The following is a 22,809-nucleotide window of genomic DNA, read 5'->3' as shown; positions in this document are numbered from 1 at the left end:
CCATTCTAACGTGCTTGGGGTGGGGCTGGGGGGCAGGCAGTGAACCTCGTACCATTACTGGGCCTGGAAGCCATGCTGCCTTCACCACCTCCCCGGGCCAGGCTCTCTGCTCGGCTGAGGCTAGATCTCCAGGAGCCCAGAGGAGGCAAACTTCCTGTTCCATGGAGTCGATACTCAGCCAAGGTCAGTATCTTCTGATCCTCCTTCTGTGGCTGCTGGGAGGTGGCAGGCCGGACAGCAGGAGGACAGGAGTGGCTCCATGGAGGTGGGCTTTCTGTGGCTGTGGCCTGCTCTGGGGGAGGGGAGCACGAAGTGGAGGCAGAAGAGTCGGTGCTGGGCCCAAAGGGGCCAGCACTCCGGATGGGGGAGTAGCTGCCCAGGGGTGATGGCCGTGAGGTTTCTGGCTCAGGCCCAGCTTTCTTGGCACCTCTGTTGGCGGGTGCCTGTGACTCCCCTGAAGGTACTGGGGCTGGGACTTGAGCAGTGGAGGCAGCCAGGGGAGCAGGCTGCTGTGCGCGGTTGCAGCCTGAGAGGCTGTAGAGCTGGGAAAGGCCGTGGAGAGCCCGGGCCTTGGCCAACTGTTTGGGGAAGTGATGCTGGAACACGAAGGGCTGGATGGGCAGCGTGGTTGGCCTCTGCTCCTTGCTGTAGCGAAGGACTGGTCGGTTCTCAGCACCACCTCCTGCGGCAACAGGGATGGAGAAGGAATCAGACAAACACTGAAACCAGCATGAGAGGAAGCAAAGAAGCAGACAGGAGATGATGCTTACTGGGGAAAGGGGAAGACACGGGCAGGACCTGGGTGACAGGAATTGAATGGGATGGGGTAATCCAAGTTTGTGGAATTGACACTGTCCCTCCTGTCTTTTGTAAAACTTTCCCCAGTGTTTTTATGATACTCAACTGTCTTGTATTTCTTGGCTGTTCAGCCCTTCTTCATTTTCCTGACTTAAAAGATGGGTGTATACTATGGCTCAATTCTTATGTTTAACTTTACACCTCCTTCCCTGCACTGGTCACGTTCAGACAGTCACACACAGATGACTCTTGAATCCACGGCTTTAGCCCCAACTTTCCTCTTGATCTCTGGATTATTTTGCTTTGGGTTCTGCTTTCATTTAAAATTTGCCATTTAAAAACACCTTATTCATTCTCCTGATGACTTCCATCTCTGTGAATGGCAGAATTACCATCTGCTTTATTTCTAAGGTTTAAAGACTTGGAGTCAGAGTCACATATTTTCAGGGTCAAGATGTTGATTTACCGATTTACTTCAAACTTTCGCCCATCGTTCCGTCTCCCCTCGAGCTGACACACTGCATTCTTACCAAATCTAACCATAATAAAATTATTTCTTTACTTGCAGCCAGAATCAGCCTCCCTATCCACCCAACTCCCACTCTTTCATGACCCTGGTGTTGAAGCCCCAGAGTCCACATCTTCTCCCTCTACAAGAGGTGTGTTCCCCGAGACTGGTCCTCCCCTGTTCTTTCACCCAATCTTCTGGTCAGTGTTCCTCAAAACATGGGTCTCAGCACTAAACACAAAACTCTGCAACACTGCACAGAGGACGACTCTGTGTATGGGTGGTGCTTCCAAATCAAACACTGCACACAGTGAACATCTGGATGAACACAAGGTGGCGCTATAAGCATCTATACCACCTAAAACCCTGGGTGTGGCTCACAGGCACCTAGGGCTCATACAGGTCTGAGGCAGGAAGTAGTATCCTGACTTGAAAGACTTGGGTATTGGAAATTTAGAAATTAAGTCATTTGTCCAAGGTCACACAATTAGGAAGCAGCCGAGCTAGAATTCTGCCTAAGCCAGAGTCTGACTTTGGGGCTAATGTTCTCTTTACCACACTGCACTACACATGAAATGGTACCAGGCTGGATTTTCCTATTGCTCGTCTTTCCCCATTTATTTACTTCAGTGAGTCTTAAGGGGATGGTGACCACAACCCCACGAGGGAGGTGTTTCAGAACCACTCTCAGGGGACATTTCCACACTATACCCTCCTGTCATTCCCAGTCAGTGCTTAGAGAACAACCTGTGTCATTCTCCCTTGCTCACTATTGCTCCAGCCATACTTTCTTCTGTCCTTAAACATGACAAGTTCATTGACATCTAGGGGCCTTTTGCACCCGCCTGTCCTTCTGCCTGAAATCGGCTCATCATTCAGGCATTAGTTCAAGCATCACCTCCTCATCAAGACCTTCTCTGACAATCTCAACCCTCTGGCAAGTCCTACTCTCATTACCCAGTTTTATTTCTTTTAGCCACTTTTCACTATCAGAAATTATCTTATTTATCATCCATTACTCCCCAAAAGTGCCCCAGAAAAGCAGAGATTTTTAAACTGTTCACTGCTGTATCCCCAGTGCCTAGAACAGACTCTGGAGCATGGTAGGTACTGAATAAAGATGTGTTAAATGAATGAATCTTCACTGTTACCCTTGGTTCAGTATAGTCTCACTGCATCCAAATCTTCTTACATATACCAGCTTACTTTCCTTAAATACCAATTTTTAAACACTTTATTTTCTGTGGCTCTATGGCCCATAAAATATAAAGTCTAGTACCCTCAGGCAGGTAGGTGTCAACATCTGCTACAAATTAGCTGCTTTCCCCTCAAACGTCCACATTTGTCATCGTATTGACACCACTCTTTCCGCCCCATTCCTGACTTTAAGCACACGGGAACGTCTTTAATTTCTCCACTTACTTAAATATCAAATTTCAAGACTGAGTTGATGCTGGCTCTCAGAATAGGCCCTCCCAACCCCAGCTTTATTATTACCCCTATATATTATGTTTGAATTAGACTATTTATTCCTACTCCTTAAAAATTCCTCCCTGTTAAGTATTCTCAGGATAGGTGTGAGGCAGAGGAGCAAAACTGGGGGTTGGGAGGGCTATTAGGGAGTGGGTCTCAGTCCTACCCTCAGGGAATACCGAGAATAAGTTTTTTCATTTACTATGTGACAGCCCTTCAGAAAAATTGGAGATAGAGACCATATTCACCCAAGTCTGTTCTTCTGTAGGTGACACAGCCTCAGTCCCTCAGTTTCTTAAGATGGAGTGCCCACGACTTCCAGGTGAGCACTAACTGGATCAGAGGAATGAGGGGACTATCAACAACTCTCTTCTGAGTCCATAAATGAATCCAGTCATTTTAACTTTTTGGAAGTCCAAACTGCTGACTCATTCTGAGTTTGCAATCAACTAAGTATGCCAAATCAACTCAAGTACAGCTTACATATCAAAGTTCACACTGGTCCCTGAAAGAACAAAACGTTCTTTCCAGATTTGGTAAAATCCTTTTGAATCTTGATTCTGCTGCTAAGGATCTCAAAGAGACATCAGCTTCTTTTCTCATTAATGAATTCATTAAATTGTCACTCATTTTTTGATTTAAAAAACAGTCATACAGAATCAAGGGAAGAGCCCTGTGGTAGGTCACTGGAGACTTATGGAACAGAACACCATCTCGATGTGAAAAGTTTTATCTGATAGCAAAAGCACTTTGGCTTCTCCTCCTATCTCTGCCAGGATTGTCCTTGCCGTGAGTGCCAGCCATAGCATCCCCTGTTCCCACCAGACACTGCAGTCTCAGAAGACAGTGGGTTCCAAAGGACTCTGGCCAATCCCTGCTGTTTCTGATCCCCTTCTTTCCTAAAGACACTCTTTGCATCCCTGCCCCAAGGGCCGCTCCTCTGTGTATGTTTAGGAGTATGAAGTCTTCTGTGGACTGTGATCTCCCTAACAGCAGAGATAATAATACCATTTATGGTTTTTTAACCCCCTTCCTTTGATAAGCCAAGAGACCCAACCTCAGGCTACAGCACAGCAAATTCCCCCTTACCTCCCTCTCCCCTGCTATATCTCCTCTTTCTTTCCAAACCCCCTGAGATCTGGCTTCTGCCTTTGCCACTTCCAAATGCTGCTTTGGGGATTTTCAGCCTTAATTCTAGTGACTTCTGTTCAGAACTCATTTACTGAAACTCTTTTGGAAACTCTCCTCCTTTGGTTCCTGTGACTTCATTCTCTCCTGGTTTTTCTTTACCCTCTATTTTCCTGGCTAATTCTTCTCAGTCTCCTTTGAGTGTTGCTCTGCTCACCCTTAAATCACTGTCTCCCCAGGACTCTGCCCTTGCTCCCTTTATAACTCTACACATTCTCCCTGGATGCTCTCATCTACTCACAGCTTCAGCCATCACTTTTATTCCAAAGACTCTCTGATCATGGTGGTCTCCTGACCTCCAGAGAGACATCCTTTCTAATCCCACCTTCCACCCAAACAACCAGTGATCTAAAATGCAAATCAAAACATGCCACTAAGCTGTTAAAAATTAAAAAATGCCACTTCACTGATTAGAATTCTTCAGTGCTTCCATCCACATCCCACTATGGGTATACTAAATTATTTGCAGTTTTGGGAAAGCATCAAGATATTCTGTGCCTTTGTATAGAGTATTGTATGAGCCTAGAATGTTCTTACAATAAGTCTCCACAAAACTTACTCCTAATCATTTTTCTAGACTGTGCTTAAATGTAAACTGTGTTAGCACCCTTTCTCTGACATTCTGGTCTGTTGAGATATCCCTCTCATAGACCAGTACACTATACACTGCCATCTCTGCATTTTAACTATGTTTCCTTTCTGGTTTCCAACCTTAGTTGGAATTCCTTGAGGGCAGAGAGTGTCCCTCTCATCTATCACCAGCACCCACTTAACACAGACAGAGCCTTTATAAAATAATTACTTAAGCATAGTAAACTAATAGGGAAAGAGCTGGTCTAGAAGGCTAAAAGGTCAAGTGTCAGGTCTCAGGTTCTTTGAAGAGTGACTACAATCACTGATCAAAGAATGAACTCACTGACACTCAGTGTGGTTTGCTTGTTGAATAATGTCCCTGAAACATCACAAATTCCTAAATGTACAAAACTGAACTCACATCTTATTCCTTTTTCAGTAAATCTATTTCTGTGTCTGCAGTCCCTACCCAGGTATCGTCATCTTTCCAGTCATCCAGGTTTAGAATCACAATTTTCTGAGTACTTACTTTTCCAATATATCAGTCTCTAAGTCGTGTTGATTTTACCTCCTCAGTGTATTTTTTATTCTCTATCCTCCTTCCCCCTATTACAACTGTAGGACGTGCTCTGCACTGGAAAGATGACTGACCTAGGCTGAGGAACCGCTAGCGGTATGGGTGGGGTAGCTGGCAAGGCCCTGTCACTGAGGAGGCCACACATACATCCTGGTATTCTCCAGCCTCTAGGTTCCTTACCGTCAGCTCTAGCTCTTGCATCCCTCTGGGTATGGCTGTTGGCTGGGCTCCCTGGGATAGCAGGCCCTGGATCCATCAGCGAGGCCGCGGGGCCCTGCCCAGCAGCTCTGAGGCCAGCAGGTGGCACCTCACTGGACTGGGGGCCCTGACAGACCTGGGTGGACCACGGCTCTGGGCCAACCTGGTCCATGCCTGGCCCCAAGGGCATGGGTGGTAGGCTATGGCTACAGCGAGTGCCCTCATCCAGTGGGCCCACCCTATCTTGCTGGGCTTCTTGGATGGGTGTGAACTCCTGGGAGGAGTCCCCAACGCTCACTCGAAGTGGGGGGGAGCCAGAGCCTGCAGCTTTCTTCCGGCCCTTGGCGAGTTCAGCAAAGGAGGTGACCCGCCTAGGTGGGGAGCTAGGCCCAGTCAGGGCCGCAGGGCCCTCACTCAGGCGCACCGGGCAACTCAACATGCGTTCCAGTGAGCCTAGGCGGACAGCAGGGCTGCGCTCCAGGCTGCGGTCATAGCTTCGAGAGCGCTGACGTCCAGTGCTAAGGTTGGGAGGTGAAGTGTTAGTGTACACTTGCCCCTCGATCACAGTGGGGCCCACGGGAGCTGCTGCTTCCATGGCAGAACCCACTTCTTGTTCCTCTGGCTGGACTTCTGGCTTCTGGAATAGGTAATACTCAGAGGGCTGGCTAGGACCCGGGTCTGGGCCAGGGCCTGGCGCAGGACTTATTTTGGTGTGTTCCTCAGAGCAGCTTGTGATAGAAGAGCCAGCTGGGCTTGGGGATGATTGGGAGGACAGATCACAGGTGACAAGTTTATAGTAATTCTGTGTGGCCACAACCAGACGGGCCTGGCTCTGGAAGCAGGCTGTGAGGTCAGCCACAGCTGGGCAGGGCTCACAGTGTGGGCGGTAGGAGTTGCAGTTGGCATCAAGCTCAGGAGATGAGGCATGAGGACAACCATAGCCACCTTCCCTTCCTCCACTGTCACGGTGGTGGGACTCATAAGACATCTTAGACTCAGCTGGGGAGGGTTGCAGGTCCAGGTAGAAGGCGCCAGGGTCTGAGTGGCTGCAGAAGGAAGAGTCACTGCAAGATTGTGGGGCAGAGTTGAGATTGACACGGGAGTTGCCACGCATCTTGTTGTAGAGGGTGCTGAAGGTGACCAGCACACCATCTGAGCTGTTGCAGGAGGAGTCACTCACATAGCCCATGGACTGGTCAGCTGCCTCGGATTGACTGGATGTGCTACTGCAGCGGCAGTGCTTGGGTCCTGAGCCTGAGCACCTGGGGTTCCTTGGGGATTCATCTGAACTGAGCTTCCATTCCTGGTCAAAGGAAAAGCCAGAGGTATCACTGGCTCCACCCCCACTGCCACTGCCACCAGGTCCCCCACACTCATCCAACTCCATGGTCTCTGCTTCCAGCTCTAGCCGGCAGCAGTGGCTTGTGCTGCACGGCTGGGTATCCAAGGTGGTCACAGGCTCCTGTTCCTGCCCCTCCACCACTCCGGCCCGACTACGTGTTGCCCCCCATGGCCTGCCCACTCTGGGGCCAGGTGGTGGCAACTGAAAAGAGGATAGATGGAAGGGGGGTTGGCCCGCCCCATGCAGGTGGAAGGACTGCTGGGTGGCACTATAACCAATGCTGTCATCATATGGGTCACCAAGTCCTGGCTCAGCCACATCCTCCGGCAGCAAGAAGGGGTTGTGTCGTTTAGGGGCCCCGGGGCCTCTTCCATCCCGACCCCTACTCTTGGTGCTTCCTGCAGGTCGCGCAGATCCCCCTGGAGCAGAGTGCAGACTGTTGTACAGCAGGGAGTCAGCTTGTCCTAGGTCTTGATCAGGCTGGGTGATGCCCAGCTCGGATGGGCAGAAGGGGTTGGGTCTCGTGCTCCCACCACCTCCACTTGCCCCTCCACAGCACTGCCTGTCTGGGACTTGACAGTGCACCAGGGGGATGTGGTGGACGATGAGGGTCTCTCCAGTCAGCTTTGGGGGACTATCCATTCTGGAAAGTTCGAACAAGGGCATCAACAGCACCAGACACTGCCCCCGGAGCCCAGAGGGGCAGAACACATTTCATCAGGAGAGCTTGGCACCTGGAAAGAGAGGGAAAGAAAGGGAACCTAATGTCACCTCCCTGAAGCCAGGGACATGCCCTTCCCCATATCATTTTCAGATGGAGAAAAGCTCAAGAGGAGAAAAGACTCAAAGTCAAGATGGAGCTGGGTAACACAGCCTGACAGAGCACTGTCTGCATTGCACAGGTCTAGGTCTGGCTTTGAGTTCCCCCTTCATTTTAAGTTCGCCATGCATTCACTTGCAACAAAAGGCCAGGCCCCTTTTAATGCCACATCTGAAGGTCTGGGGATCTCAGGGACAGTACTTTCTCCTTCTCTTTCTTAGTAGTAAACAATGACTAGTCCTGAGTATAAAAAAGTACGAATAATGACATAACTAAAAAAAAAATATCTAGGATATTTGAAAGGATGCTAGGCACTGAGGGGATACAGAGATGCCTTAGACACAGCTACAGCACGCAAGTTTACAGATGAGGGGGAAAATCACAAATAAGATATCATGTATGCATAGCAATAAGCTATAATTTTGAAAGAAAAGTAATTTTTAATGTACTATATCATTTGATGCCTATGTCATCTTGGACCCCTCTTCTCCTCCTCTGAGCTCCAAAACACCTATCCCTCTCTGATGGCTGTGGGCTAAGGATCCTCATTCTCCCTACCACTGTATAGGAGGTTCTTGAATGGAGAGACTGAGTTAGGCATCAGACTGCAAGCATGGCTGATGCCAGCTTATTCCTTCTCAATGGGGTAGGGGTCTGGTTTTTTTTCTGGGGGTGGGGGCATTTGGTTTATTTATTTATTTTAATGTTTTTTTTCTTAATGGAGGTGCTGGGGAATGAACCTAGGACCCTGTGCATGCTAAGCTCACACTCCACCACTGAGCTATACCCTCCCCCAGGTAGAGGTCTGTTTTTATCTTTTTTGCATCACTCTGGCACAACATCAGATAAGGTTTGGCAAACATAAGGCATAATACATTCTTAATATTTATCTAGCTCAGGGTATAGATCTTCTGAAGTGACCCAATTCTGCCCAGTTTTAGCCAGAACCTTCACTACAGGGGTCCTCTAAAAAGCCCTCTCTTCCCAGTCTTACCTGTGATGGATTAAGGTCAAGCTCTCTACACAGAGCCCATTCTGAGTGTCTCTGGTCCATTGGCTGGACTGCGGCCGAATGGCCACCTCAACTTCTAGTCTCCTGTGCTACCGAGTTCAGGTCCCAAAAATCTTCATTTGCTCAGACTTCTCATATTTTCTCCCAATTCATTCATTTCTTCTTTCCCTCTTCATTCCTGTCATTCTCCTTCTACCTACCATGACTATAAACCCCCATTGCTTAAGTTCTCCATCATTTAGTTGAACCCTTATACCACCAATTTTTAAAAGTTTAACTCATTTAGATCACAGGACCATAGCTCTTCACGTGGAGTACAGTAAAGAGCTGGACAAGCACACATGCTCAAAGACACGAACAGGCAATACAGAAAAGAAAAAATTCAAATGGCTAATAAGTACATGTGCAAGGGACACAGTATTAAAATATAATTATTTGTGTTAAGTTAAATTACATTAAAATTTAAAAAGCAAGTATTTACCATCTTTCTTCCTCCTTTCCTTTCAGAGAGGACTTTGTTGGATTTCTAAGCCTTTGTATGTTGACTGGGATAATAAGTAGATAATGCAGAAAGGCAAAACTACAGAGGCTAAACTGAGCTACAAGGTTAAAAGTTACAGAAGAAAACATGGGAGTAAATTTGTTACCTTGGATTAAGATTAAGATTGCCTAGTTTATTAGATAAGATACCAAAAGCACAAGTGATAAAAAGAGAAAACAGATAAGGTGGATTTCGTAAAAAAACAAAAACCTTTGTGCCTCAAGAGAGACCATCAAGAAAGGGAAGACAACCCACAGAATGAGAGAAAAGATTTGCAAACGGTGTGTCTGATAAGAGACTCCTGATCAGAATATACAAAGAACTCTAACATCTCAACAATAAAAAGTATATAACCCAATTGAAAACGAGGCATAGAACTTGAATACACATTTCTCTCAAGAAGACATACAAATGATCACTCATGAAAAGATACTCAACATCATTAGTCATTAGAGAAATAAAGACCACAATGAGTTATCACTTTACTCCCACTAAGATAAAAGACAATAACAAATGTTGGTGAGGATGGAGAAACTGCAACCCTCAAGCATTGCTGGACGCACTGTACAATGGTGCAAACACTTGGAAAAACAATCTGGCAGTTCCTCAAAATGTTAAACATACAGTTACCACAGGACCCAGAAACTCTAGTCCTAGGTATATACCCAAGAGAAATGAAAACATATATTCACACAAAAGCCTGTATAGGAATGTACATAGCAGCATTATTGACAGTAGTGAAAAGGTGGGAACAATCAGAATGTCCATCAACTGAGAAATAGATATACATAATACAGTATACATAATGGAATATTATTTAGCAATTAAAGAAATGAAGTACTGATACATGCTATAGCATGACTGAACCTCAAAAAGGCAAGTGAAAGAAGCCAGTCATAACAGGCTTCTTTGTATGTTGTTGTATGATTCCGTTTTCATGAAATGTCCAGAATAGGCAAATGATAGAAACAGCAATTAGATAGTGGTTGCCAGGGATTGAGGGTCTGGAAAATGGGGAGTGACAGCTAATGGGTGTGGAGGTTCTTTCTGGGTTGATGAGAATGTTCTGAAATCAGGCAGTGGTGATGATTACACAAGTCTGTGAATAAAATAAAAACTCCACAATTTTATGGTATATGAATTATATCTCAATTTTATATGGGTGGATTTTATGGTATATGAATTATATCTTAACAAAGCTGTTATTTAAATTTTTTTAATAGAAAAAAAGATTAAGGTTTATGGGAAGAGAGAAGGAGAGTAAAGGAAGGAAACTAGTGTCTAGCAGTGGAGAGGAATGGGTATTTGCAGAGACAAGATGAGAACAAGAAAAGAGAGGAACAGCTCCCTTAAAGTATGCAACTCTACAAAAGAAGAGGGATAAAGAGGATTTTTAGGAAGTTTTGCTATGAGGTACATGAGATAATTTCCCCTTCACTTCTCCCCATCTCTTCTCTTACTTTGCCAAGAAAACTTTGGGTTCAGGTATATACACCACAAGGATAACAAAGTTGGGAACACCCTAAAATTCCAATAATAATTAATTTAAAAAGTACAGAAAAGGGGGGAGGGTATAGCTCAAGCAGTAGAGCGCTTGCTTAGCATGCACGAGGTCCTGGGATCAATCCCCAGTACCTTCTCCAAATATAAATAAATAAATTTTAAATAAATAAATAAACCCAATTAATTCCCCCTCAAGAAAAAAAAAGTACAGGACAGAGTATCATTAAAACAATGTGTTAATTTAATTATTGACGTGAGAAAATGTTCACAAAATATTAAGTGAAAATAGCAGATCACAAACAGCCTGTATAGTAGGACTCCATTTTTGTAAATAACTACATCTTTTTTATCTGTCTTAGTTCATTCAGGTTGCTATAACAAAATACTGCAGACTGGGTGGCTTATAAACAGCAGAAATGTATTTCTCCCAGTTCTGGAGGCTGGAAAGTCCAAGAGTAGGATCAAGGCGCCAGCATGGTTGTGTTCTGCTGAAAGCCCTCTTCCTGGTTCATATCTGGCACCCTCTACCTGTGTCCTCACATGGTGGAAGTAAGGGACGAGGGCTCTTTCTGGAGCCTCTTGTATGGAAGCACCATTCAGGAGGGCTCTGCTCTCATGACCTAATCACCTCCCAAAGGCCCTATCTCTTACTACCATTATCTTTGGGAGTTAGAATTCAACCTATTAACTTGGGGGGGGGGGACACAAACATTCAAACCATAGCAATCTGCATGGAAGAAAACTTGAAAGCATATACAGTACCAAAATCCAAGGATGCTCAGGTGCCTTATATAAAATAGTGTATTTGCATATAACTTACACACATCCTCCCATTTACTTTAAATCAACTTCAGATTACTTATAATACCTAACACAATGTAAACACTACATAAATAGTTGTAAATACTATGTAAACGGTATGCAAATAGTTGCCAGATCATGCAAATTCAAGTGTTGTTTTTTTGGAACATTCTGGAATTTTTTTCCTGAATATTTTTGATCCCCAGTTGGTTGAATCTATCCATGCACAACTGGAAGACATGGAGAGCTGACTGTAGGGCAAAATGTTAATAGTGCTTATCTCTGTTGAGTGATTTTGGATTACTTTTAATTTTATTTTTTTTGTTTCATCCATATTTTCTAATAAATACCTGTTATGTATATAATTTAAACAATTTTTTTCTTTAAGGGCTACAGATACTATGGGTTTGGGATCTGGGAAGGGGGCTTGAAACCTTATGTATAGTACTAGGTTTCCCCAGAGTCCTGGCCATAATCTGAAGCCTGGACCAAATGGAGCATACAGAACCTTCTTGCACACACAGCAGTAATTTTAGGAGTACCTGTGGGCTATGGCCATTACTTAATCTTCAGTGAATACTCCCCCTATCCCCTTCTTAAAGCACCATTTCCAAGAGGCATTCACAACTATACACACATAAGAATTTATGATTCTGACCCACAAAACCAATGACTAGGTCATACACACATTTAAATGGAAAACACAGTGACACATAGCGTCTGGAAAGCTTATCCTCAAAACCAGGTATAAAGCACAAATGGATATGGAGGGTGATGAAGAATCTTTGCCTGGACGGCGCTGACAGTTTACTATGTTATGTTTACACATCTGTTCCCAGACTAGAGTGCAATTTCTTGGGGTCAGAAACTGATACAGTCAACCCCCATCCCTAGAACCCATGAATAGTGCTTAGAACACGGTAGATGCTCAGTTATTTATTGATTCCTGTTGTACCCAGTTAAAAAATTGACTTGTTTGTCTTTTTATTGTTGAGTGGTAAGAGTCTTTTTTATTTATTCTGGATACAAGTTCTTTATCAGATATGTGTTGAGAATATTTTCTCAAGTGGCTTTTTCTCAAATGTAGCTTGCCCATTTATTTTCTTAACGGTGTTTTTTTAATTCGCAGAAGTTTTTAATTTTATGAAGTCCCATTTATCTGTTTTTTTCTTTTATGGTTAAATCTTTCTGTGTCCTGTTTAAGAAATCTTTGTCTATCCTAGGATCATAAAGAAATTTTCCTGTTTTTTCCTAAATGCTGCATAGTTTTAGCTTTTCTATTTAGGTTGTGTTGAATCCTATTTTAAGTGTAAAGCTCTTTCACTGGTTGACTTCATTTTATTTTATATTTTTGCATCTCAGAGAAGGTCTTACTCCTTCCTGATCTCCACATGACCAAGGGAAATCCTGTCAGTAGTTTCTCCATAGACAACTCCAGTTCAGCCCTCCAAGGTGAAGTTCTGGAGGCATCTCGTGAGTCTCTGTACTCTGTCTTGCCCATGCTTTCACATTTTTTTATACAGCATTTTTTTTATGTATGTCATCTTACTGATCTTCACAACAATGCAACAGAGTACACAGAGCCGCCTTCATTTAAAAAAACAAGAAAATCCAACACCCAGAAAAAAGAAATGACTTGCCCAAGATCTGTCAGTGGATAAACGACAAAATTAAGTCGGGACTCAGGAATCCTAACTTTTGTCCTTTTTTCTTATCAGTTAGGAATGTAATGAGAGTATATTGTACACATAACTTGATTTCAAATACCACAGAACACATTTACTGACAGCATGTCTCTCAGACTTCTCTCCCAGGAATGACATGTTCTGTAACAAGACAAGTTTAATATTGTGGCCCATGAACTCTAATAAAGATAAAGAGAAAACAGTGAGGTGGAAGAGCTCATTCCAGACTCTTCTTCTACCCTGGTTAAATAGAGAGACATAGGAGATGAAGAAGGGGAAAGAATAGAGAACCCAGAATAGAAAGAAAGTAGAAGAAAGCTCTCAGCACTGCCTACCAGGTAGCCAGAGTAGTGGTGGTCTCAGCCAGCATGAAGTTATGAAGTCTAGCTCTCTAGAATCAGGGAAAGCTTTCCATGAGAGCCCTCTTCCTGGCCCTCATCACAAATGGGTATCTCTTGGCCTATTATAATCATGATATTTGTTAGTGATCATTGACTGAGCACTTACAAGAAAGGTGACTTAAATATATTATCTCTAATTCCACTGTAATCCTTTAAAGCAGGCACAATCATTCCCATTTTAGAGATGAGAAAACTGAAGCTTAGCAAGTTAAAGTAGTCCACCCATAATTATACAGCTGAGATGGACACAAACCCAGGTCTGCCCAATTCTTAATTCTTTCCACTACAACTCCTCCCAAAGAAAATGATCAGGGCCACACCCTCTTCCTAAAGTCCCTGCATTTTCCCTGCTACCAAAGCAGATGCTTCCTATCTTTCCTGGATAGGCCCACCCTCTAGTTTTCATGTACAGAGTTTGTTTTACCCACTTGGCTATTCTCTGAACCTACAGTCCCTTTCCTCCAGTAACACTCTTCAATCCTACCTCCTGCTCCAGTTCCCAGCCCTCATCTCCCTGCCCCATTCGCAGTCCTCAACGCCCTCTTTCCCCTGCTCTGTAGTTCACATTCCTAGATGCTTCCTGGGAACTAACACCCTCCCACAACTTCCCAGTGTATTCCCCAGCCATGTTTTGCACAAGGAACTACTGACTCCTATTAGTATATGTTTTTGAATCCTCCACCAAGGTGATCAATGGAAATGGGAATTTAAAGAACTCTATCTGCTTAGCAATAGAGTAACTCTGGGCAGGAAGATGCTCTAAACTCCAGAAGAAAGTCTTTGGTCATCAGTATCTTTCTGCCAATTATAGAATCCCTTCCCCCTCTTTTTTGGCCTCCTGAAGGAGGTTGGGGAAGACAGTGTACTCAGCTGCTATTCTCCAGCAATCTGACCTTGATCTGAGGTCTGATGGGGAGCCTCAGTAGGACTGGTAACTCTATTCCTGTCTGGCTCCTCTTCTGGACAGGACTGAAGGTGAGAGAGCAGGAAGGTGGATTCAGGAGTATCAGCTTATGCTTAGGTCTCTTCCTGTTAGGAATCTAAGTCTGTATAAGAAGACTGATTATAACAGGTCAGGTGCCCTAGGCATTACAGTGACTGCTCCTCCAACCACTCTCCCCCAAAATGTGGAGCCTTTTGGTCAGCAATCTTTCTTACTCCATCCTTATCTGTAGCCTGGTGGCTTCCATAGCACCAGAAGATACGGTACGTGCGTCTATGTGCATGTACATATGTGTATGGAGGGAAAGGATGGGCTTGATGTTTCCCAGTCCCTCCTCTGGAAAGCTGTGCAGATCCCTGCATGTCTCCATCATAAACTTACAGTAGCTGTAGGGGTGTCTCCTCCCATTAAGCCATTGTTTCTAGATCTGACCCCCTCCACCCTGACGGACACCACTGCAGCTTCATTAGAAATGCTCAGAAAGGAAGAAGTGGATCTTCTGCTTCTTGACAAAATAGCATTAGCCCAAGCCTCTGGTTTTCCCCATCTCTGCACCACAGCCCAAATGTATGCACAGATGAGCCCGTCTAATGTTCACTCTCATGCTAGCTCTCATACTCTCTCTTTCAGAAAGACAAAGCCAACCCTCAGAAGCCAGGGCCCAAATGTGCTGATCGGTTATCCTAGCGGCTCTGCCCTGCCCCTCCCCCCAGCCCCGCTGAGCCATACCTCTGGAAGGAGCCTTGAGCTGTATCCGGAGGCTTCTGCTCCTTTTGCACTCCGACCAAGCTCTACCTTGACAGTTGAGCTGAGGCACTGTTCCACAGGACCACACGGGGGGAACTCGGCTGATTTCCTAAAATCTGATTTCTGCTAATACAATGGCATCGTTGCTAATGCAGGGAGGCTGCGCAATCCCAGCCCCAGTATCCTTGCTGCTGCCGCTGGTACTGCGGTGACGTTGCTGCTAAGGGAAGGGGGAAGGGAAAGGAGCAGGCATGCCCACAGTACAGCCGCTCAGCCTCCCTCCCTGTCAGTCCCTGTGGGCCCTTTAGCCTGGGGAAGGGGGAGGGTAGAGAAAGGAGGCGGCCACAGAGGGCAGTCAGTGCTAGAAGGCGACAACTCTCAAAGCAGCAGAGAAGAATACGGAGAGAGCTGGGCCTAGCTCCTCTCTGTCCGTAGGAGTCTCCGGGAAAAAGTCTGGGCAGAGGCTTAGAGCTTCCTTCCTTCCCTCGTTAGGCCCCTCCTTTCAGATCCCAGCCAGAAACCTCTCCCTCCTCTTTTCACCCAATCTGAATGACTCCTTGTTTTTCAGCTTTTTCCTTTCACTAGGATTCCAGGCTAGCCCAGGGTGGAGCAGCCAGCCTGGGAGGGGGTTCCTGAAGCCCTGAAGGGAGGCTGCAGGGACCAGTTATCATTCTACCAGCTGTTAACACCAAGTCCCTAGATTTGGCACTAGGCTTTCTAGGGTGCACCTCTTCAAAGAAATGGGGTCTGTCTCAGAAAAAAAAGAGAGACTGGGCCATAAGCAGGCTTCTATACACAGGGTGGCAGTGAGCCTTAGAACCAAGGTAGCTGCAGGCCCCCTTTCTACCACAGGGTCCAATTCAGTTCCCTGGATCTTAAGAAGGTCTATTAGTGTGGCTGGAGCAGAACCTTTTCCTCTCACCTACATCAGTTTTTGGTCAGTGCTAAGTGGGGTCCAGGTGGGCCTGTGGGGAGGCAGAGTCCATCTAGCCAGGCCAAGGGACAGGAAGCCTATTTTCCTAGGGAAAGGAAGGCTAAGGAACAGGAGTGGTCTTCCCTAGGCTGGAGAAAAATCTCAGTTCTGTCTGTGGACCTACAGAGCCTCCACACCTTCTCCGCTCCACCTTCCTCAGGTTCCAGGCAAGTTCTGCGGGCATCAGTTAATGTTGGCGAACCACAGCCAGACCAGTTATACAATAAATAGTAGCACCATCTCTGTCCAGTTCATGACACTGCCGCCTGCTGCCACCCTTGAATCCAGAGAAGGTTTCAAGCTGGGCTTGGCCCCCAAGCACTAGCCCTGTATAGGGCAGGGCTCCTTCCAGTGTTGACTGCTATCTGGACTCCACAGCCAAGCCCTTGGATTTCAGGTCCCTAAAAAGAAGCCTTAGGTCTACAGGCCAGGACCACATCAGCCAGCACTCAGGATCCAGAAGAGAGGTGTTTTCTTTCCCCTTATTGTTGTTTCTATTCCCTATGAGACTCAAGTGCCCACTAACAATATTCTAAGAGGAGCTGAGTTGCAGAGGGAACAGAAGTGGCTAAAGACCCAAAAGCCTATCTCCAACCTTGTTTTGTTTGAGGGGCCATGGCTCTTTGATCCTACAAAATGGGAAACAATGAGGAAGGCTGCTGTTCATAAAACTAACCATTAGTGATCCTCACAGGGACACTGAAAGGTGTCACCATACTTCCCTCTCCTCTAGCTGAAAATGACCTCAAAGGGGGTTGGACAAGCAGCTGTAGCTTAGGGCAAAGTCAATCTCCGTGACCAGTGCTTGGAGTTTTGGCTTCTTATTATAAGAGCTCTGGAGCTAGGGTCTTTGTCCCTGAAATTTCTGTAAGGCCAAGCCATGAACTGCACTGGAGGGCCACTACTTAGGAAATGTTTCAAGATAAAATTATTTTCTGGCTAGAAACAAAAATATAAATACTATCACATTATAAACCACAACTGCCTCCTAACTAGTCTTCTCACCAGCAATTTACCTTTCAGTACCGCCAGATTCATCTCCCTCAAGCCCCATTTTTATTCAACATGTCACTCCTCCTGCCCCTTTTAATGGTTTCCCATTACTCAGAGAATCAAGTTCAAACTCCTCATTTTGGCTTTCAAGATCCTCCATCTTGGCTGTCTACTCCTCTCTACCTAACCTTACTTCTCACATCCCATCCTGTAGTCCTTCAAACCTGTTTCATAAGTTCATTTCCATTCTGCTGCCTTTGTTCAGATATTCCTGCTTGTTACACTTGGCTAAACTCGGAATTATCCAAAATCTACAAGGCCCAGATCAACTTCTCCATCAAGTCTTCACTGATTACCCTAGAGCCAGAAATTATCTTTGTCTTCTGAACTATGGCTGCAAGTTGTTGATTTTACAGACAAGGAAAAAAATCCCACAGAAACCAGGGAATCAATATGGGATTGCCAGTTCCTTATATTGCCAAGTAACATCATTAAAACAAAACAAAACAAAACAAAACCTTACATCAACTATCACCATCATTTCATTAAAAAAGTATACTGTCATTATTTTTCTCATTTCACTGTATAATGATGCAAACTTCATCAATAACAAACAACAGTTCATGAGAGATTTTAAGTAAATATTTGTCACTTGACATAGTTATGGTTTTCGTTTTGTTTTGTTTGCATACCTGCCTTAATGGCTCTTCTAGATGGCAAAGTCCATGTTATATTCATCTTTGTATCCCCAATACCCAGAGCTTAAGACAGCATTATTTTTATTTTGTGTTTCTATAATACCTAGCACAGTACTTGGCTTATAGATGGTGGTTAGTCAGTCTTGTTGAGTAAGAGTAATCTAAAAAGAGTGGAAGTGTAAATGAGAGTAAGTTGTGGGCGGATCTGACTCAAAGCTGACAGAGAAGACCCCTGCTGTTCATGTGAGGGGAAAAAAAGATCTATTAAAACAAAACTTAGGAAATTAGGAATAACTCTTCATGACCTCGAATTATGCAATGCATTCTTAGACATGATACCACAAGTACAAGTGACAAAAATAAAAAGTAAAAAAAAGGTAAGCTGGACTTCATAAAAATTTAAAACTTTTGTGCTTCAAGACACAATCAAGATAGTGAAATGACAATCCACAGAATGGGAGAAAATATTTGTAAATCATATAAGGAACTTCTATCCAGAACATATTAAGGACTTTTACAACTCAACAATAAAATGGTATACAACGCAATTTTAAAAATGGGCAAAGTATTTGAATGGGCAAAGTATTTGCATGTTTCTAAAGGAAACATGCAAAAGGTCAATAAGCACATGAAAGGATGCTCAACATCATTAGATATTAGGAAAGTGCAAATCAAAACTAAAATGAGATACCATTTCACCTTTCCAGAATGGCTAAACAAAAAAGACAGTAACAAGTTTTGATGAGGGAAATTAGAACCCTTATACATTGCTGGGAGGATTATACAATGGTTCAATCACTGTGGAAAATAGTCTGGCAGTTCCTCAAATGTTAAACATAGAGTTACCATCTGACCCAGAAATTCTACTCTTAGATACACACCCAAGAGAAATGAAAACATGTTCACACAAAAGCCTGTATATGAATGTTCACAGCAGCATTATTTATAACAGCCAAAAGTGGGAACAACCCAATGTCCATTAATAGACCAATGGATTAATAAAATGTGGTATATTCATAAAATGGAATATTATTCAGCAATAAAAAGGAAAGATGCAGTAAAACATGCCACAACATGGATGAACCTTGAAGACATTATGCTAAGTGAAAGAAAACAAAAGATCACATAGTGTTTGACTGCATTTATATGAAATGCCCAAACTAGGTACATCTATGGAGACAAAAAGTAGATGAGTAGCTGTCAGGGATGTGGGGAAAGGGAAAATGGGGAGTGATTGTTAGTGGGTATAGGATTTCTTTTGCAGATGCTGCAAATGTTTTAAAATTAGATTACGGTGATGGTTACACAACTCTGTGAATATATTAATAACAATTGAATAATATACTTTAAATAGTGAAACACATGTCAATTAGCTCCACAGAGGCAGAAGTGTTTCAAAGCTCTCTTACTGGGTGGGGGTGGGGGTGGGGGTAGGGGTAGGGGTGGGGGAGGTGGAAACTCAAGTGTACTAGAAAGCAGAGGGTATCACTGGCATGTCAACCCAAAAACTTCAGACAATTCACCTTTCTTTCTGTTTTGTTTTTTTTTTTTTTCAATACCAAAATTTTTGAAAGAATGAACTATGTTAACTTTACTTTCTCCTTAACCCTTTCCTAAACACCAGAAGATTGGCTTGTTCTAATGAATACTTGAACTGTTTGAAGCAGTTCTAATCTTTAAACTCATAAACATGGAAGCAACCTAAATGTCCATCGACAGATGACGGATAAAGAAGTTGTGGTATATTTATACAATGGAATACTACTCAGCCACAAAAAATAAAATAATGCCATTTGCAGCAACACGGATGGACCTGGAGACTGTCACTCTAAGTAAGCCAGAAAGAGAAAGAAAAATACCATATGATATCACTTCTACGTGGAATCTCAAAAAAAGGGACAAACTTAACTTACAAAACAGAAACAGACTTATAGACATAGAAAACAAACTTATGGTTACCAGAGGAGGAAGGATGTGGGAAGGGATAAATTGGGAATTTGAGATTTGCAGATACTAAGTAATATATATAAAATAGATAAACAATAAGTTCATACTGTATAGCACAGGGAACTCTATTCAATATCTTATAGTAACTTATGGTGAAAAAGAATATGAAGATGAATATATGTATATTCATGTATGATTGAAGCGTTATGCTGTACACCAGAAACTGACACAACATTGTAAACTGTCTATACTTCAACAAAAATATATGTACAAAAACTCATAATATTTTTTAAAAAACTTAAGAACAGTTGATTTACAATATTGTATCGGTTTCTGGTGTACAGCATGGTGGTTCAGTTATACATATATATTCTTTTTCAAAATAGGTTATTACAAGATATTGAATATAGTTCCCTGTGCTATACAGTAGGGCCTTGTTGTTTACCTATTTTTGAATATAGTAGTTTGTATCTGCTAATCTCAAACTCCTAGTTTATTCCTCCTCCCACCCCTACCTTTGGTAACCATAAATTTGTTTTCTATGTCTGTGAGTCTATTTCTGTTTTGTACATAAGTTCATTTGTGTCATTTTTTAAAATTCCACATACAAGTGATATCATCTGATAATTGTCTTTCGTGGCCTGACTTACTTCACTTAGTATGATAATCTCTAGGTCCATCATGTTACTGGAAATGGCATTATTTCATTCTTTTTTTATGGCTGTAAACTCACAATATTTAAATTGCCTGATACTTAGCCACCTCTTCCCACTGAAACCCTCTTTTTCCTTTGGTTTCTATAACACCAACCCTCTTAGTTCTAATTCTTAGATCATTCTTTATTGTTTAATAAAACAATGCCTGGTCCATATTTAAATACAGATTTATAGCAAGACTCAGACCTGAAGTCTTTTCAACCTGAGAAGTGTTTAGTCTTTCCCATTATGCTTTTGACTTCCAAACCTTATGTTCTTCCTGAACTTACAGAATTAAATCTCTAATAGCCTATTAGGTACTTCTTACCATTACTTCAAATTCAACACATTTAAAACCAAACCAATTTTTCTATTTCAAACCAGTTTTCTTTGGACTACCAGTAACACAAAATTGAAAATATAAGAATCCTCTATCTTCACAGTCAGATGATCACCAAGTCATGCTAAGTCTTCCTTCCAATATTTTAGGTATTGATCTAATATTTTATTGTGCTTTTACTAAATTCCAACTATTATGCTAAGCACTTACATTATCTCATTTAATCCATATAACCACTCTCTAACTAAGTATTATTATCTCTATTTTATGGATGAGAAATCCGAGGCTCAGGGATATTAAATAACCTTCCTAAGGTAACCCAGTCAGTAATGTCTGATCTGGGATTCAGATGCAGATCTGTCTGATTCCAAAGTCAGTGTTCTTAACCGCCTGTTACTTTGCCTACCCATCTTTATTCCTGTCATCCTAGTTCAGACCCGCATCACCAATCCTCTGAATTATTATATAATCTTCTAACTAGTTTTCTTGCTTTCATTGTGGCTCTTTCCTCCCAGCTATCCTGTATAATACTGACACAAGACTGATCTCCCCAAAGAACTGCCTTCAATATGTCACCTTACTATTAAAAAACTTCTAGTGGCTCCCAACTGTCTATAGGATAATCCAAATTCCTTAATGTGGTCTTCAAAGTTCCTTCCTACTTATCCAATCATGGTCCGTCACATGCCAAATTTATTCTGAAGTTTGATTTTTGGCCCACTCCACTGGGAAGATATCTGGAATGCACTCCCTGTTTCCCTTCACTTTTTTTTTTTAAGGTTCTAGGTCAAATTCTACCATGTCTGGAAGCTTTTCTTTATCGTAAAAGTCTTTCATTTGAACTTCTTTAATACCAACTGTCTATACAAACTCACTTGGTACCAAGCTTTGGCCATTTTATTTTATTTATCCCTTGATGACAGCACACTTTTGGAGGGGCACTACGCCTTATATTTTGATAAGTAATTCTGAGCACAGAGCCTTGGCACTTAGTAGGGCACCACCAATGTTTGTTTGGTAAAGCTATTGAATGGCAAGCCCAGCAGGCTAGCTGGACCCAAGTCAGCTTTCAGACGGCTAGCTTAGCCTGGGAATAGCATATTTGATGAGAAGGAGGAGAGGAAGGAAGTAAGATGAAAACTAAAAAGCTGAGCCTTAGTAAAGTGCTTAGTAAATAAATATTCAGTGCTAAGATCTTCAACTCTTAAGATCTCATTTCTCTCCATTTTCATACTGAGAATGGAAAGCTGACTGAGCACCATGTCTTCAGTCAGTTCTTCACCACCATTTGTTCCCACAGTCATGTTCCTAGAGCAAAGGTTGCAAAGTGACAGCCTGACAGTCACATCGTGTGTCAACAGGTTTTACACAGTAAAAATGCCACCACAAAATTTTTGGAGATTTAAAAAAAAAATTTGGATTTCCAGTCTGTCTTGCTTGAAAAATCAGAAGACTGCCACATCAGACCCTCATTCCTAGATGGTAACAATCAGCTGGAGAAGTGGGTGCCCTTGTAAGATGGGCATGTGCCCTTCAGTCTGACATGCTCCCACCACTCTTTTTGGTCTTTTGTACTAGTCAGCTTCATTGGCTCACTTTACTCAATTGCTTTATTTGCCTGGATCCTATAAAGCATTTGAGTTTATAGCCCCTGCCCAGAGTAACAGCTATGATTTTCCATTATATCCTTAACCCCCTGATTTCCTCACATTAGCACAACAATGTTCACTGCAGTATTATTTGTAACAGCAAAAAGTTGGAAACATTCTAAATGTCCAATAGAAAAATGGCTATTGAATGGTGGTCTAGTCATGCAAGGGAATATAATGGAATCATAGGAATTATGTTTATAATGAATGCTTACTGATAGAGAAAAAAGCTTAAAAGCTAATTTTAAAAAGTAAGATATCAAATTGTACAGAGACTTCTACTTCCTGAATTATGGTGAACAACTTAGTAAGGGAGCCCTTTCTAACTACAAAAAACTATATCCTGTATAACATATACTTTAATTTTTAAATTTTTTAAATTGAAGTACAGTTGATTTACAATG

General features: G+C 43.0%; 1 protein-coding gene across 3 annotated transcripts in view; it reads right to left on the bottom strand.

Moving 5' to 3' along the window:
• Positions 1 to 22,809, bottom strand: part of RUSC2 (RUN and SH3 domain containing 2) — a 51,504-nt gene that overhangs the window by 5,462 nt on the left and 23,233 nt on the right. For 2 of the 3 annotated variants that reach the window (XM_010952830.2, XM_045515183.2), the window contains exons 2-3: positions 5,298 to 7,391; positions 53 to 682 (exon numbers count right to left, since the gene is read on the bottom strand). In XM_010952830.2, coding sequence (XP_010951132.2) covers positions 53 to 682; positions 5,298 to 7,323 — 2,656 coding nt within the window. In that variant the 5' untranslated portion in view covers positions 7,324 to 7,391. Of the gene's footprint in view, positions 1 to 52; positions 683 to 5,297; positions 7,392 to 15,092; positions 16,320 to 22,809 lie in introns of those variants that run through there. The other variant, XM_010952829.3, reaches the window with a different exon arrangement.

This window comes from Camelus bactrianus, chromosome 4, assembly GCF_048773025.1.
Source record: "Camelus bactrianus isolate YW-2024 breed Bactrian camel chromosome 4, ASM4877302v1, whole genome shotgun sequence".
Classification (NCBI taxonomy): domain Eukaryota; kingdom Metazoa; phylum Chordata; class Mammalia; order Artiodactyla; family Camelidae; genus Camelus; species Camelus bactrianus.
Note: the sequence above shows the minus strand (reverse complement) of the source record. Positions and strands in the feature narration are given on the sequence as shown.